General features: G+C 37.8%; 1 protein-coding gene across 1 annotated transcript in view; it reads right to left on the minus strand.

Moving 5' to 3' along the window:
• LOC146005250 (uncharacterized) overlaps positions 1-7,567 on the minus strand; it is a 42,132-nt gene extending 34,565 nt beyond the window's left edge. Inside the window, exon 1 of the mRNA XM_083144344.1 lies at positions 4,263-7,567. Coding sequence (XP_083000470.1) covers positions 4,263-7,565 — 3,303 coding nt within the window. The 5' untranslated portion in view covers positions 7,566-7,567. The remainder of the gene's footprint in view (positions 1-4,262) is intronic.
• Between the last annotated feature and the right edge of the window lie 10,607 nt (positions 7,568-18,174).

Below are 18,174 nucleotides of genomic sequence, written 5' to 3' on the forward strand. Positions count from 1 at the left end.
GTCTGTTACGCCATCAATATCCACAGGATTTGTTTCAGGGGTGGCACAAACGGGGCATTTTTTCCTGGCGGTGAAGCAAATGAGGCATGATTCTCCCCAAAATAGCGATGCAGCTAAAATAAATGGCAATTAGCCGGAATATATTCATATATGCCAGTTAGTTATCTGGATATTATAATTATTCAGATGCTAATGAAATAAATTATGCAGATATTTAAAATCTGCGATATAAAGATATTTATAATCTAGATTATCTGTATTTGCATGTAATGGACTTCGTCTTTTTGAGTCTCTTGCAAAAGTAAGCAATATTGTCATTTATTTTTGACGCCGTTGCCACATTCAAAAATTACCTCAAAATGCTGAGAAAAAATGTAGCTGTAGCGAAATTTTTGCTACAACTACAGGAATTTTGTAGCTTCGCTACCGCTACAACTACAATTTAAAAAATGTAGTGCCGCTACAGCTACCGCTACAAATTTTGTAGCTAGCTACAGTAGCGACGCTACAAGTAGCACACTACTTCTGACCACTGCCTTCAAGTTATTGATTCTTGACTTTCTGTAATAAAACCTACTAATTTCAAGAAATTTCATACACTTATAGTGCAGAAAACATCCAGAATTACCAACTTTTAAATAGCATCATTTGGAATTTCCTGACTGATTAGTGTACAAAAGAGTTGGGAAAGGTATCGATTTTTCAGAATCCAGCACAGTTTTGCAAAAGGAGCAAAAAAGAAAGAAAAACAATTAAAGGACTTGTAATTATCTCACCCAATAATTAGTAATATAATTATGATAAGATTGGTTTTGATATTTACTTTAAAACTTTGAAATCTGCTGTATTATTATTAACACTGAAGCATGGTCTTAAGAATAAGGCACGGAATATTTTATAATGCAATACTTATGTTCATGGTATCCCCAAAAGGAAAATGGGCATGGGATAAAATTATTTTCAAGTAATTTCCTAAATGTTTCGATACCTCAGTTGCTAATATTCCAGATAAAATACAGATTTTGCTCACATGTGGTTCAAAAGATTGGGATTGGAACACGGAGGACATTTTTTTAAAAATTCTCCCTGGTTACACACAAAAATATTGCCTGGTCTGATTGCACCTGCTGCAAGTACAGTAACCAAACACTATATTGTACAATTTTCAGAAATTTTGAGAAGGGTGTTTTCGAGAAAATTATTTTTGAAAAAAAGTCAAAATTGATTTTTTCATTTTCTACAAAGAATTTTCTACATAACGCTAGAAGTTAGTGCAGAAATGGCATTGCAAATAGTTAGTCCAGTTTGCATATTCTATTATTCCAGCAAGACTCATGTCCTGTTGTTCTTCACTTTAAAAAAAAATAGAACTTAGAAAAAAATTTCAAATTTTTGTTATTTTGAATTCAATTTTAGAGTCGAAGAGGGTTTCAAAAATATATTCATTAATAAAGTTTTGGAAGTACTTGGAACAAGCATTCAAATAAAGGAAACCTTAAGTCTCTACCATTTTTGTTTTTTTTATTTATAGTGGTTTGAAAATTGCATTATTTTCCTTGCATAATTTTTTTTAACAGTGTCTTTCTTCGTGAGCTTGTAACTCTGTAACAAATCAACAGAGAAGGAAAATATTTTATTTTTGGACATGTATCATATCCAGTAAAATCTGTGATGGTTAGTTGACAGCACCTGTATGATCCGAGATGAAACCACCCTTAATATAAGTTCATGTCAGGGTATTAGGGTTTCGTACACTATGCCTATTTTCATGGATAGTGCCTATAAATACCTATTTATCTGATTTTTGAAATTAACATTGCATGGAATTAAAAAAAAATCAAATGTACAATAGCCAATATTTTCTGAATGTTTTTTTGAAGGGGTTCCAGGTGTTGCTGGTTGCACTGTATGAGAAAATTATCAGCAAGTTCTTGCTTCGGGATGTTCACCGGTTAAAAGACACATGAATGATCCTTAGAGATGAAAACAGAAGTTTCAACTGATATTGATCCAAACACAGTAGTGCTGTTTAAATATGCTCCAGACGTGGAGAGACCATTTTCAGTACTGTAAAATGTATTGTCGGAGAGAAGACAAAACTTATACGTGGAAAATTGTGATGTGTGATCAATGACTATTTCTTAATGACTGCTAAGAACTATTGCATGACAGTGATATAGTGCTCTCATCAATGTCAAGTATGCGAAATTTTCTTTGGATTCAGTTCCCTTATAAGAAGTGCAAATCCACATGTTTACTGAGGTATGTTGTCCTAATTAAATAGAGATGTATTTTATTTGGTAGCAACTTTTCAGTGCCCATTTTCTAGATTTTTACGATGCCTTCTCAGGTTGTCTACTAAATGTCTGTGTTTAAATTCCAGGTTTTTTCCAGGTCTTCTTATATCATTTTCCAGGTCTACATTTTTTAAACAAAGGAAAGTTGTTATTGTTAATAACCCCTACCAGAAGGCCAGTTGAGAAAAATTTACAGTAACTAACAAAAGCAAGCTGAGTTCTCACATTTAACTGCCGTGTAATTCATATTCCTTGGTAGTAGTATATTTTTTTACATTTTGTTTTTACTACAAAAGTTCTAAAAATTATTAATTTAAATTCTAAGCATATGTTAATTTATATAATTACATGTTACTGCATATTCTTCTTGAATGGGGAATGGCCAGTTACTTTATTTTTACAAAATTTACTCATACATACTTGGTACCCAGGAGCAAGCTTTCACTGACTTCCTCAAAATTAATTAATAAATCCCTTGAATCGCTGCATTCCCCCCAAAATTCAAGCGGAGGCAGTGACAGACTCTGCTGAGGTATCCCAGTGGTAGCCGTCAACGTACTCACAAAACATACGCCCCTAAGTGAAGTGGACATATGTAGTGAAAATGGTAACTTTGAGAAAAATCCAGGTTTCTGGTTAAATTCCAGGATTTTTTCAGGTTATCCAGGTACAAAAGTAGATTCCAGGTTTCCCAGGTCAGTAATTTTGAATTTTCTTAGTGCTTAATATTCAGTCTCTAGTTATGTATGTCATATTCTAATAACTGTCAGAAGATGCCCCAAGTTCATAATGATTTCTACTATACACAATATAAAATTAATATTTTTTTAGTTGTAAAAAAAAAAAAAAAAGGTAAAGTGTTCCCCTGTGCATAGCACCACGCCATGAAGGCGTATAGGGGGTGTGGGGGTAACGCCCCACACTTTCTTGATCCGGTCGTGAGTGGGGGTGATGTGATCAGCATCACGCCCCTGACCGCCTTTACCCCCCAGGGTTTCCCCCAGGTACCCATGTTATTCGACGCTGGGTAGGCGCCGGGGCCGCTTTCACCGTTAGAAAAGTTCCCGGATTTGAACCGGCCGGGGATCGAACCCGGGACCTTGAGCATGGTAGTCAGACGCGTTACCGACTGAGCCACCGCGGCCTTCTTTTTAGTTGTAAAAAATTTTCAAATTTTTAAAGTTCCTGATATTAATATTATGTTGAACACATATGTTGTGCTGCTATCTTAAGATTTTTTCTACATGGAAGACATTGTACATATGTTCTGGAGAGGAGGGGAAAGTGTGAAAATACTAAAGAAAGCAAACATAACCTACTTAAAATGTATAAATAGTAACATTAAGCATAACGTCAAATATGACCTGCCCATGAGCAGCAAGAAATAACTGCTCTGCACAAAAGGTTTAGTAAATAATCGGTATGTCTGTTTCATGCATGGTTTGGAGGACATGCACATAATTTGATTCATGTTCATATCCATGATATCGGATTTACACAATCTGGATGTGTTCATGTTGTAAGACAAAGTGGAGTCCTTGCACTTACGCAACACTTTTGACACAAATAACCAAATGATATAATAATGTTTTATTTTGATAGTGGCTTTTGGGGTGTAATGGTGATCTCTTGTGGAAATGCACAAGTGTTAACCTCTCTTCCACACAGTACAACACTCTGGACTGCATTTTGCAGACTAAACAAGGCTGTGGTGTCTGCCTCTGGCTGCTCATGTGTGTTTGTCCATTCATCAATTTCATTATTCATCCACATCTTTATGGTTTTTACTTCTTATGGCAACAATAATGATGTAGAGTGTCTAGCCATGTAAACTTGTGTGTACCTTTGTAGTAATGGCCTCTGAAAGTTCCGAGACACTAAAAAAAAATGTCGCCATAAGGAATAAAAGTCACTATCAAAATAAAACAACCCACTACTCCAAGAACTAAACTACATCCCACTCACCTGAAGCTTGCTGGCATGAGCATCTAAAAGTTGCCTAATTTCAGAAATAAGATCCTCATCAAAATTCACAAGTTCCTCTTTGGATGATGCACACTCATTCTTACAGCTTGTATCTATCACAAGCCTTCTTCTCTTTGAAACTGGGGCTCCTGAAGTGTTGTGAATGATCATCTGAACTCTTTTCATTAGTTTCTGTTTTGCACCTGATAACAAATGAATCTTCTTTTCATAGCTGTCATGATTTGTTACACTGCTACTGTGTAGAGAAGTGGATGGCATATCACCATTCTCATTCTGCATTAGCACATTTTCATTATTGCCAAATAATTTATTGTAAAGCCTTGCACTATGCCTCCTTGTGTTTTCATGTTGCAATGAAGGAATAGCTTTATTTACACATGCACTGCCGATGGGATAATTATTAGCATTATCACATACTTGCATTACATTATCACTACTGATAATTCCAGTCTCACCCATATCTTCCAAAGCACCAATTAGTTTTGGGCTATCTTCGTTATGGTTAAGTCTGTGTTTCTTTGGCGACATACCTGTAACAGTCCTTGAACACTCCTCTGGCACAGAAGGAACAATATGACTAGTACTCTCATTACTTACTTCACGATCTTCAACGTGCGTGTCTTTTATTTGCTCAACAGTATTATGATTTTCCTGCATTTCTTCAGACTTCAACTTAAGTGCACCATTACTATTGACACAATCGAGTGATTCTGAAGTTACATCATAAAGGGATTTAACTGTTGGTTTACTCAATGTTTCTGGGGTTTTAATAGAGCTTTCAGACTTAACATTTGGAGTGGTAAACAGTTGCCTCTTACGAGGACTTGCCATTGTGTGCTCTTGCTTCACAGAGCATTTCCTTGATATAGTATCAGGACTGTCCTTCAGCTTCACAATGCCATTATTACCGATTGAGATCAAACTGTCTGTATCTCTTGTGACTGACAATATTTTGGATTCATTCAGTATGCCCAATTTTGATTCACAAGAAGGACTGACTGGAATTTTGATGAAACAATCCTTCAAATTTCCAGTGTCTGATTTCAGTATTGTAGGTTTTGTATCAACAGAAGCACTTGGGTTTATTTTATCAGGCATGTGACACTGGGATGAGATGTCATCTTCTTCAGACCTCATTCCAGCATCACTAATATCAGCCGGCGATTTACCATAGCCCAAATCATACTTTACAGCGTTCTTATCCACATCAAAACATTTTGATGGTTTCTGATAAACATCTGATGTCTCGCAAGGCTTGCTTTCATCACTGTCACAATTTGACACACTTCTACCATGCAGAGAGGTATGTGACGATAAATTAGTATCAATCTTCTGCACCAACATTTTGTTATCACTGTCAAATGAATTCCTGTATAGTCTTGTGTTTTCACATTGCAATGAAGTACCAGCACTGCTGATGGGATAATTATTAGTGTTTTCACATACTTGAATTATGTTACCACAACCTATAATTGGAGTCTTACCATTCTCTTCTGAAGTACCAATTACTTTTGAGTTACCTCTGTCTCTGTTATGGTTATGTCCATGTTTCTTTGGTGATATATCTTTAAGAGTCTTTGAACACTCCTCTGGCTCTAAAGGAACAAGATGACTATCATTATCAGTTGCTATTTCACCATCTTTGATGTGTTTGTCCTTTGATTGCTCATCAATATTACAATTTTCCCACATTTCTTCAGACTTCAACTTAAGTGCACAATTACTATTAACTCTATCCAGGGATTCTGAAGTAACACCATATAGAGATTTATCTGTTGGATTATTCAAAGTTGCTGGGGTTTCAATAGAGCTATCAAACTTATCATTTGCAGAGGTGAACAGTTTCCTCGTACAAGGGCTGGCCATTCTATGATCTTTTTGTGCCATAAACCATTTTCTTGATTTAGTATCAGGACTGTCCTTCAGCTTCACAGTAACATTACTACTCCCTGGGATTGAACTGTTTGCATCTTCTGTGGCTGGCAGGATTTTGGTTTCATTCAATAAGCCCAATTTTGATTCACATGAAGGCCTGACTGGAATTTCAATGTAAGAACTCTTCAAATTTCTAGTGTCGCATTTCAGAATTGTAGGATTTTTATCTAGAGAAGTGCTTGTATTTGTTTTATCAGTCATGTGACACTGGGATGAGCCATCTTCCTGATATTTCATTTCAGCATCACTAATATCTGTTGACAATTTATCATAGCCAAAGTCATCATTTAAGGCATTACTACCAACATCAAAACATTCTGATGGTTTCTTATCAAACTCATCCACACTTGGTGAAGAGCCAAGAGTTGTGCCTGATAAACTGCTACAATTGTTGGATCCATGCTGCTCCATAGCCCTCAACGATAAACTCAAGTTTTTGTGCTCTTGTGGTGAGACAGCACTTTTTTCTGATTTAATATCAGGAATTTCTGAGCTAACAGGTATGTTTGGCTCCACTTTAACACCGCTGTTGCTGCTGGACACTGGAGTGTCTGACTTGACTGAAGATTGAAGTAGAGTCATGTTGTGAAAACTCGTCAAATCTTGAATTTTTGTATCCTTATGGATTGGCTTGCTTCTTTCTTCAGAAGCTACGGTCACAGGTGTGTTTTGTGTATTCTCAAAAACAATACATTGAGATGAAGTAGCATATATTTCTTCAGACTTCACTTCAGCCTCGCCAGAATCTTCCAGTAATTCTCCATTCACCAATTCATCTCTTGCATTACTGCTGTTATTATTGAGACAATCGAATGATTCTCTCTTGCATCTGTTCAATTGCTGCACTTCACCATGTATATTATAAGAAGGCAGCTGCATCTTCAAAAAATTGTCTACATTATTATGACTTCGTTGTGATACAGTACCTTCATCAGACCCATCTGATGCTACAACAAGGCTACCATCACTATTTGGTCCTGAATTGGAAGTTTCTTCCATGGCCGAAGAAAGATGATCATCACTGGAATCACCATATCTCAACTTACAGGAATCACTTGTGCTGTAAAATCCTTGAAAATCCGGTGATTCCGAGCTCTCTGACAATGTGTTTATATTCTGGAAAGCTAACTTTGCAGGAAATTCCTTAGTAGTATGACACTGAAAAACAGACACAATTTGTTTTACAGACCTCATTTTAGCATTACTGTTTTCTTGCAATGTTTCAATGCCCAATGTAACTTTTGAAGCAATATTCTTTCTATTGCCACGTTTTGAGGGCTTTGTACTGAGCTCATTGGATTTCAGTGAAGACTGAGTAGTGACACCCGAAGAATGGCTACCATACATGTCACTTGAGGATGTGAATAACTGCATATGAACTGGTATAATATTTTCCTCTGACCCTGTCCCACTGGTCTGTATTCCCTGAATTAGAATGGGAGTCTGAAATCTCAACAATGCAGTCACTGCTGCTTTTCATTGAACTGTTTGCAATTCCTGGCACTGGGGAAGCATTTGTTTCATTGAAATTCCACGTTGATGTTCTGTTGTGCTTGTATCTATATGGAGAAAGTACATATCTTCCACCACAGGTATAATCTATTTCCACAACACTGGAATCGGTTGTTTCGTAACTCAACAGTACCAAATCCACCCCACCATTTTTCATCGTATCAGAACCAACACAATTGCTGCCAGAATTTGGCAAATCTGTTACCGAACTACTGTGCCCAGAACTGGCATCCTTAACAAAATTATCCATGGCAGTATTATCATCAAAATCAATGTCTATGTTTTCATTCCTCCTGTTTTTCCGTTTCTTCCTCTTCTTCTTACATTTTCTTTCTCCAACTTCCTTTATACTCTCACTGTACTTCTTCTTTTTACCACCTGACTGAAAATTGTCATCTTGAGACATGTTCTCTTCATTATCATTTCCTTTCAGTGAAAGTACTTCATCCACAGCAGTATTATCATAATCAAAATTGCTAGTGTCTTCTCTATCATTCCTGCAGCTTTTTAGTTTCTTCTTCTTACGTTTTCTGTCTCCAACTTCTTTTATTCTCTCACTGGACTTCCCATTTTTACCAACTGGCTGAAATTCGCCAGCAGCTTCCTGAAGCATGTTGCCCCTCTTAGCATCACTTCCTTTTAGTGAAAATACATTTGTGTCAACTTCACTGCAGATGTTCTCATTGTCCTTCCTGTCTTCATTACCCATTTTTTCTTTCCGCTTTTTTTTCTTTTTATGCAAGCTTGAGGTGTTTGGAATTGTGTCATGTTCCAGATTACCAATGTCATACTGTGAGGACATTTCACTTTCACAGTGCAGATCTACTTTGTGCTTCTTTCTTTTCTTCTTCTTAGATAGTGTCCCTCCTCCCAAACAAGCTTCACCAACCACATTTTTGATTAAAGATTGAATGAGGGATTTATCTTCATTCCTTTTATATCTGTTCTGTGGAGTGGAGAGGTCATCACCACCCATTACATTTTCATTTTGCTGAGTATCATCTTGCAGAGTAGTCAATGCATTGTTTACACTTCCGTTAGGAAATGCATGTACATTTTCATGAGTCCGTTTGCGCTTACTTGATTCTTTATTTTCCTCACACTTTCTAATATCCACATCTTCACTCCTGTTTTTCTGTTTCTTCTTTTTCTTACATTTTCTGTCTCCAACTTCCTTTATACTCTCACTGTACTTCTTCTTTTTACCACCTGACTGGAAATCATCATCTTGAGACATGTCCTCTTCATTATCATTTCCTTTCAGTGGAAGTACTTCATACACAGCAGTATTATCATAATCAAAATTGCTAGTGTCTTCTCTATCATTCCTGCCACTTTTTAGTTTCTTCTTCTTAAGTTTCCGGTCTCCAACTTCTTTTATTCTCTCACTGGACTTCCCATTTTTACCAACTGGCTGAAATTCGCCAGCAGCTTCCTGAAGCATGTTGCCCCTCTTAGCATCACTTCCCTTTAGCGAAAATACATTTGTGTCAACTTCACTGCAGATGTTCTCATTGTCCTTTCTGCCTTCATTACCCATTTTTTCTTTCCGCTTTTTCTTCTTTTTATGCAAGCTTGAGGTGTTTGGAATTGTGTCATGTTCCAGATTATAATTGTCATACTGTGAGGACATTTCACTTTCACAGTGTAGATCTACTTTGTGCTTCTTTCTTTTCTTCTTCTTGGATAGTGTCCCTCCTCCCAAACAAGCTTCACCAACCACATTTTTCATTAAAGATTGAATGAGGGATTTATCTTCATTCCTTTTATATCTGTTCTGTGGAGTGGAGAGGTCATCACCACCCATTACATTTTCATTTCGCTGAGTATCATCTTGCAGAGTAGTCAATGCGTTGTTTACACTTCCGTTAGGAAATGCATGCACATTCTCATGAGTCCGTTTGCACTTACTTGATTCTTTATTTTCCTCACACTTTCTAATATCCACATCTTCACCCTCAGTTTTGTTTGTACCCTGGCATTTTTGTATAATTTTTTTCCAAAAAGTAAGTAAGGCTTCATTCTTTCTCTTCCTCTCAATTTGCTTATGCAGAGCAGATATTTTGTTCCTCTCCATCACTCACAATTACACTTGTCATTGAAAAAAAATATATATCTTCGTAAAACATCAGCAGGTTCGTTTCTTCCACCAGTAATGGACACTTTGCTTCCTTAAGTGAAAACAACTGAAAATAAAAATGAAATACAATATTAGAATCAACATACTTTCCAACACTATAATGTACATTTTACAGTGCAAATTGTCTGCCATTCTCATTTTGGATTTTAAAGTTTTTATTCTTGAAAAATATTTTTAATAGTACTATATAAATAACCTCATGGGACACCTGGCATGTTGAAGGTGGTAGTAACAAGAGCTGCCAGTAGAAGGTGTTGAACGAAAATGAGCAAGAGGTAAATACCTGGGGAGTGGGAGACGAGAACCACAGATTGTGCAGTGCCTATCTTGTTCACTGTGTAAGATGGGCCGCAAAGCAGATGTTACCGAGTGACAAAAGGGTCTGACTGTATTTGGGTGTGCCAAAGACCATCCTGTGAAGGAAGTAGCATAATTTGCAGGCAAATTGCTGCATAAGGTCACAATGGTCTACCAGCAGTAGTGACAATCCCAGACTACAGGAAATTCTCCGTCGGAATTGTTGCCAAATGACAATACCGACAGACAGGAACTGCTGGCATGTCTTGTGGCTAAAAATTGCTTCACTTGAAGGTAGGAATTTCTGCAAGACATCAATGCCAGTCTTTCCCAACCCATTGCTAAACCAACACTCTGCATAGCATGAAAATATGGAGCAGAGTGGTACAAAAGAGGCCTTTGCTCACCTTTGATCACCTCTGCTCACAAAGCAGTCCTCTACAAAAGAGGCCTTTGCTCACAAAGCAGTCCAGTTACCATGGGTGAAGAGAGACAAACAGTGGGCCATGGAGGACTAAAAACATGTTGTCTAGGACGACAAATCCTGATTTTGTCTGTATGTGAATGATGTTCGGTGTTGTGTTCACCGTAGACCTCAGGAAGGAGTGTGTGCATGCTGGGGGAACCTCTGTGATGTTCTGGGGCTGTTTCAATTATGCGGAAATGGGTCCCTTGGTTGAGGTGACATGAATCATCATGCCTACATCATGCTGCTGAGCAACCAGGTTTTGCCGTTTGCCCTTCATCATAAACAGGAATGGGGTATTCCCATCCATGTCTCCCAGAATGACGATAGCAGTGTTCATCAGACTGCAACTGTGACTGATTAGCATGATGAACATTCAGGAGCAATCACACATCATGATTATCCTGGCATCACCAGATTTGAACCCAATTGAAAATCTGTGGGACCACCTTGCACAATGCGTCAAACGTTATGGACAGGCATCCACACACTCTTGCTGACCTGTGCAATTCTTTGATGCAAGAGTAATTGTACACTGATGCCTCCTACATCCAAAAGCTTGTCTAGTCCATGCCACAGCAAATCACAGAAATGTTATCCAGGCTGGTGGAGGTGTTACTTGATATTAGGTACACGTGATTAATTTCTTTCTCTGGTGAGCTTAGAAGTACATTGGATCAACTCTGTTTTTGTAACACTGTCTTTCTCATTCTTTTTTAAAAGAAAGGTTAAATGTTCTGTATAAAGTATTAACTGTATCTTTTACCTGAGACTGTCTTAGTTTGACACTTTCACAAAATAAACTAAAAGTAATTTAAACTCCCACAAAGAACACCCATGCACAGGCCATAACTTCAATAGAAAACTTCTGTGGCAAGATTGAAAGTCAACCACTTTACATGCTTGGCCATCAAGCTGGCTAATACACAAACTGTAAAAACATGATGCTTTAAATTATGCTACAACCTCAAACTAAACTTTCAAATACCAGATATTTTCCAATTATAATAGGTAAAGAAGAACTAATTAAGGTAAACCGGGGTATTAAGGACCACGGAGCATTAAGGACCGTGTGCTAGAATTTCGTAAAAAGCGCCAAGAAATGCGAAGCAGCAGGTGCACCAGCCGTGTGCACAGCCTGTGATCCTTTTTGGTTTGTGTAAATAGTACTCTGCACACAAATGGCGTGTAAGCTGTGTAGTTAAAACTGGGAAACGGAACCAGCCAAAAGGCAGAAGCGCAAAAACACTATAAAGAACTGCTGAGCGGCTGTATGAAGTTAAAAGCGCATCGTGGAACGTCTGCTGCACTAACAGCTGCAGAAGAATCAAAATTAGAAGAGTGCTTCATTCTATTTTCTCAGTGGGGTTTTGGAATCAACAAACAAGACTTGTGTGACGTAGTTCAAGATTATTGTGTTTCAAAAAAGAAGGACGTACCATTCAAAAGCGAGTTGGTCCTTGATGCCCCATTGGCTGGTCCTTATTACCCAACAAAGGGGCAATTGGGACCATACAACCTACCTTTCAATTCATTGTTGTTTTTGCCTTTGCATTATATTCCTACTCGTTTCTGTTGTCATTAATGTAAACTAGAAAATATACATTCCAGAATGCATCCTGTTTGTTTTTTCTTGAACAGCTCCTGATGAATTTCTTCAATGATATAGCAATTTGGTGGTCCTTAATACCCTGGTTTACCTTAAGGGATTAAAATTAGAATTTATTTAATGATATGTATCAGCTGTCATTCTTACTTTGATTTATTGTGTGGTCAGGACTTAACCTGCTGGGGAAAAAATTGGTGGTTCGGGAGTAAAACTTGATAACCCACAAAAGTATGGAACTGAGAAAAATGCAAATTAAAGTTCATCCATTACATTGCGGCTTATGTATTGTCTAAAGATTTTCCTGTTAATTTTATCAATTAACGGCTACTAAATGGACTTTTTTGCACTATGTGAGAGTAACAAGAGACTGTGTAGTTTAGAGGTTCATAAGGTATATTTAGTGGAGGAAATATTATATAAAAATTAGTTTATGCAAGGATCTGTACTTCCCAGTGAGCAGATATTCTTTGATTGCTGTGGTCTTGGGCACAGACTACTGCTCAAGTTTTATGTGTAGCTAGGGTGACCATAATATTTTGGCCCAAAAATAGAACATCCCAAAAAGATCAGTTTACCCCTTCCCCTCCTGAAAAATTGGTTAGGTCTAATTATAGAATTATTGTTATAATTAAAGTATCATTATTATATGAAAGATGATCTCCGTTGTCAAAAGGTATTAATTATTATAATCTCGGTTTGACTGGCACAGTATTTCTGGTTCCTTCTGATCAACCTTTGATGTTAGCCCTACGTTGAAGCTGAGGAGTGGCAGCTCAGAATAATCAATCTTCTTGAGAGCAGCTTATTTTTCATCAACTGTTTATAAATCTCCTCGAAAGCCTTACCCCACATATCCAGGGGTGCCGACTTGTCAAAATTATTGTGGGGGCTCTGTTCACTGAAATAAATTAATGAATGACTCACTCCCTCCCTTTTTTAAGTTTTGGCCTCAGTGTTCGGAATCTCATAAAAGCCCATGAATTCCTCAAAAATATCAATTTTTTTATTCATAGTTTGAATGCAGAATATTAATTGTCCATGGATGGATATGTCACAAGTTTCGTCAACCATAATAGCAAAATATTCCCGACTTTTAATATATGCTACCATGGAGCGCAAAACAGATCTCCCTAATATATCAATGATCTCATTCTGAATGTCATGTGAGAGCCATTTGTAGTCCGAACGAACGTCCCATCCACTACCCTAGTTCATGCACATTGTCTTTTGAACCTTTTTTTCAGTAAAAATTTTAACAATACTCATAATTACATACTTGGTATATAGTAATAAGTCATGTGTTTTGCTGTCTCTGGTCATAGCCCCCCCCCCACCCCCCAAAAGTTGATGGTTTAGCGGTCTCAGCCCCCAAAGTTGATGGTCTAAAACATTTCAAATGTGTATTTAAAGTTAAGTTCATGTGGCACAATTCAGAGTAAACTTTACAAGAGAAGCAAAATAATACATTAGATCCTCTTAAGCAAAATTATTTGGGAGCTCTGCCCCCACATCGTTAACATTCGGGGGACTCGAGCCCCCCAAGCCCCATGAAGTCTGCGCCTATGCACATATCTGACACACAACACAAGATTTGTCATTTGAGTTTGTCTTGTTGCAATCCCTTATTGAAAGTGCATGTGTGCTTCTTGGCCATGCTATTAACAGCTCTATAAATAACGAAACACAAAACAATACAATATATATTTTTAGTATCAAATGTCTCACATTTACACTTGGTTTTCAAGACTTCGACTTTTATAAAATGGGGCAAATGGTGGCTTTCTAATAATATCGACGGGACAACTGGGACACACCTCTCAAACAGGACTGTCCTGGTCAAAATGGGACGTATGGTCACTCTACGTGTGGCACAAGGGGATATTGTCCTTGAGATTAGATACCACGTGATCAGCTGCTGAAATGTTTTAGATCCCTAAACCGAAGTACAAAAGCATTTAATGCCATTATTTTAATGTGAAGAACATTGAACTAGACCAGCCTAACACAACTACAAAAACATTTAAGGACATTATTTTGATGCTAAGAGCCCTAAACCTATCTGCTTAACCACAACACAATAGCTCATCACACAATAACAAATAATAATAATAAAAAAAAGTGCTCCCCTGTGCATGGCACCATGCCATGAAGGCATATAGGGCATGTGGGGGTAACACCCACAGTAAATATAAGTATGAATAAAAATCAAACCATGTCAGTAATTCAGGAGTTTCCGGGGCAGGCTCTACCTGAAACTGGTCTGGCAGTGGAAAGGTCCGCTGGTAGATCGCACAGAGGAGTGGGAAGCACGTGAAAAACAAGTATTGTAGTAAACTGTATGTAAATATTGTGATTTAAAAATAATTAGATTCGTGAGATCATTGATCTAGCACTGCTAGAATCGCTACTCCTCAGTACACGTCACTGCTTGTGTACCATAACTAGTTCAGAATTACACCATCGTAATTTGGACCAAATAGGCAGTACCCTCATGCCTGAACAAACTGAAATTACAATTAATTTAGCCATACATATGCTAGCTGAAGATAATGTGTGCCCAACAACAAAGTATTCACATATTTTTTACGTCCAGACTCCACTAGGAAAACTTGGGGAATTTGGTAGCGTTTTAAAAATATTGTGTTGATACAAAGTGTAAAAATATTGTGTTGGTACAAAGTGTGACATACTTGCTACAAAATTTACTCCAGAAATATAATTTTTAACAATTTATGGTAAATGTTCAATCTAGCACAAACACATTTCTTCATTTTTACAGAAGAAACTACTTACCGAAAATACTTTCTATAGCATTGTACAAGTTCTTGAAGGTATTTTCTTTAATTGGGAAGCTAATTTAGCAGAAAATATTATTTTCTCCGAAGCACAGTTGCCATTCATTTCTTTCGCTTCCTGTACCCGTGTTGTTACAAACACTGAAAGATGTCGTAACACTTGTGTATAGTGGAAACGGATTTCTTAATTTTTACATAAGAAAGTACTTACGCAAATAATTTTCTTTAGTGCTGTTGAAATTCGGAAATGTAGTTTTGATTCATTTTAATGTGAAATCATGTGTTTAACTGCGAAAATAGCTCTCCGACACGTTATTGCTGCTGCTGCCATTTGCTTTCTGCACGTGAGCACAATGTTCTGTGTGTTACATGACGTAACCCCCAGTAAGTGTTTCAAACTTCGCCGTGTGTTCACTATCACATGACATGTCGAGTAGTTTTAATTTTCTTTTAATTTTTTAAATTATGCTTGCCTAACCTAACGCTACCTTACGGGAAATGGTTTGTGGGGCTAACGTCAATGGTTTGCAAGGTATTAGCATAATTTCAAATCCGGGCACGAAAGTAGGTATTTTGCAGTGAACAAGGTTGCAACACTGCATGCACACTCGAAATCGACAAAACACTGGCACAACGGGCGATGAACCAGTACGCTATCGCCATATTGTGTTACAGAATCGAAATAATGAAGAACCTGGAAATGTAAGAAATGGACATTATTCTTGTTAGAAATTCATTATTATATCTAACGAAATGTTCCGCAATGCAGAATAGTACAGTAGCAATGTAAAAAAGTGTGAAATAAATCATGTAATTTTCGACACTAATTTCACTCTGATGCACGAAAGATGTTCCCTTGATGTCTGTCTACTACGTGAACAAAATTTTTGCGTGCGTTTAATGACGTAACAACTGGTCAGTGTTTCCAAATGCACGGTTTTGTAACTGTGTAAAAGTTGTAGAACGTAAATAAACATGCGTTCCTGTTCATCATTTCGGATTACTACCTTGTGACAACATGACGTGCACAGGATGCATGGTGAAATTGCACGGCATTGAAGATCGAGTAGAATTTGTAATTCACCATGGAAATGTGAAGGAATTGGTATGGCCCAAAAAATTATTATCTTCAATTTTTCTAATTTTAAAAAACAATTTTAACTATATTTGCCTAACTGTGCATGGTTCGTGGGGCTATCCATGCATGGTTTGTGGGGCTATTTATGAATGCTTTGTGGGGTTTTCTAACCCGAAAAAAATATTTTTCTAATTTGAAAAAAAAAAAACTATATTTGCCTAACTTAACAGAACCTAACCTAACCTTGCCGTGCATGGTTCGTGGGGTTTTCGAACCCCAAAATTTTTTTTTCCTAATTTTAAAAAACAATTTTAACTATATTGGCTTAACCCAACAGAACCTAACCTAACCTCATGCATGGTTCGTGGGGCTATCCGTGCATGGTTCGTGCGTTTTCGAACCTGGAAAGAAATACAAAATCAGTAACACGAAAGTAGGTATTTTTCTATGAAGAAGGTTGCAACACTGCATAACCACTGATCATGGACAACGCTAGTCAAGATTTCTCCGCCATATCGAGTGTAACGCAAGCGAAAGCGAACAAAAAAAATACTCGGTATGTCTAAAATTGAGATTATTTGCGTGGAAAAAACGAAACGCCACCTTCAAGAATCCTTAGGAATGCAGAATACGTAAGTATCAATGTGAAAAATAAGAAAATAAGGTAATTAGAGACGTTTGGTGGTTACTGACATTTTACCGATCGAACATTTAATCAATTTCTATATAATACACCAAAAAACTGCCCTGTTCTTGTACTGTTTGGTCTTATCGTGCCGAATACATAAATAACACATCACACGGTTTCCTTGCATCCCAGATCATATCAAAAAGTATCCTTTTTGAATTTTTATATCATACGTCCCCGCAACCCAATTCGCACATGGCATACAAACAAAACACAACACGCTGCAGCAGTGTTGCCAGAGCCATGCCAAGCCAACTATTTACATGCAATATTGGGGGGCCGCCGATCTCTTCGTACCAGTGGTTGTCTCTTATGTCAGGGGCCCTGGGTTCGAATCCCGGCCTGAGCATGGATGTTATATCCTTTGTGCTGAACAGGCACGTATCCAAGGGGGCTCAGGAGGCTCGAGTCTCCCGAAATCTTGCTGTTTACATTAGATAAAGTGAGGTTTTTGGCTTACGCGCGCGCCTGTGATATAAAATATGGTGACGACAATTTGCCGCGAGAAAGATCAAAGGCAAGCCAGAGAATGTTCTAGATCGTTGAAGGAGGGATAACCCTGTTTTTGATTATATTCCACGTATTTTTTTATTGTGCTTTAGGTATTGTGGGCGTGAACATTGTTTAAAGATTTGTCAGCATTTGGAAGCTGCACAACAAAAGGACCACGAGCATGGACGTCCTGAAGGGGGGTGGGCTGCGGCCCACCCTGGAAAATGAAGATCCACCTAAAAAGTATATATTTCAATTTCACACATAATTTAATTTCAGTCACAATAATTTATGTTAATTACTGTATTATAAGGGTGTTCATGGAACCGATGGAACATGATAATTTCAGACTAAAGCAGTGTTTCTTGAGGGAGCATCTGTATTGCTCCCCCCGGAAAAAATACCTTGCTTGCCCCTCCCTGGAAAAAATCCTGCGGACGTCCATGACCACGAGTAGGACTATTCGTTGTAGTGAGTGGGGACTACTGCCCAGTGGCGTATGCTGGTTCTAACGAGTGGGAACTCCGACCCTTGATCATAGAGGAGTTAGGGAGTAGAGGATTACCCCACATTTAAACCTCGCTGCGCTTTGAAATTGCATTTCCATCGGTGGCCAGTAGATGGCGCGGCCGTCTTCTTTTGCTGCTCGCAGTAAATAGGGGGGGAGATTCATTGTCCCACTCAACCTGTGAAATATAAAATGAAAGACACGCACTAGTGAAATAAAAACCCGCAATATTAATTTAAGTGCAAAATTCAACTTACTCCAGGACCCGATTACTTGTGCTGTACTACATTCAAAGCACGCTGTTTGTCCAGTTGCACGTCAATACGTGTCTGTGCGAAAGACTGCAGCTTAACAAAGGAAGTTATGTGACT

The sequence above is a fragment of the Lepisma saccharinum genome, chromosome 23, assembly GCF_977018435.1.
Source record: "Lepisma saccharinum chromosome 23, izLepSacc3.1, whole genome shotgun sequence".
Lineage (NCBI taxonomy): Eukaryota > Metazoa > Arthropoda > Insecta > Zygentoma > Lepismatidae > Lepisma > Lepisma saccharinum.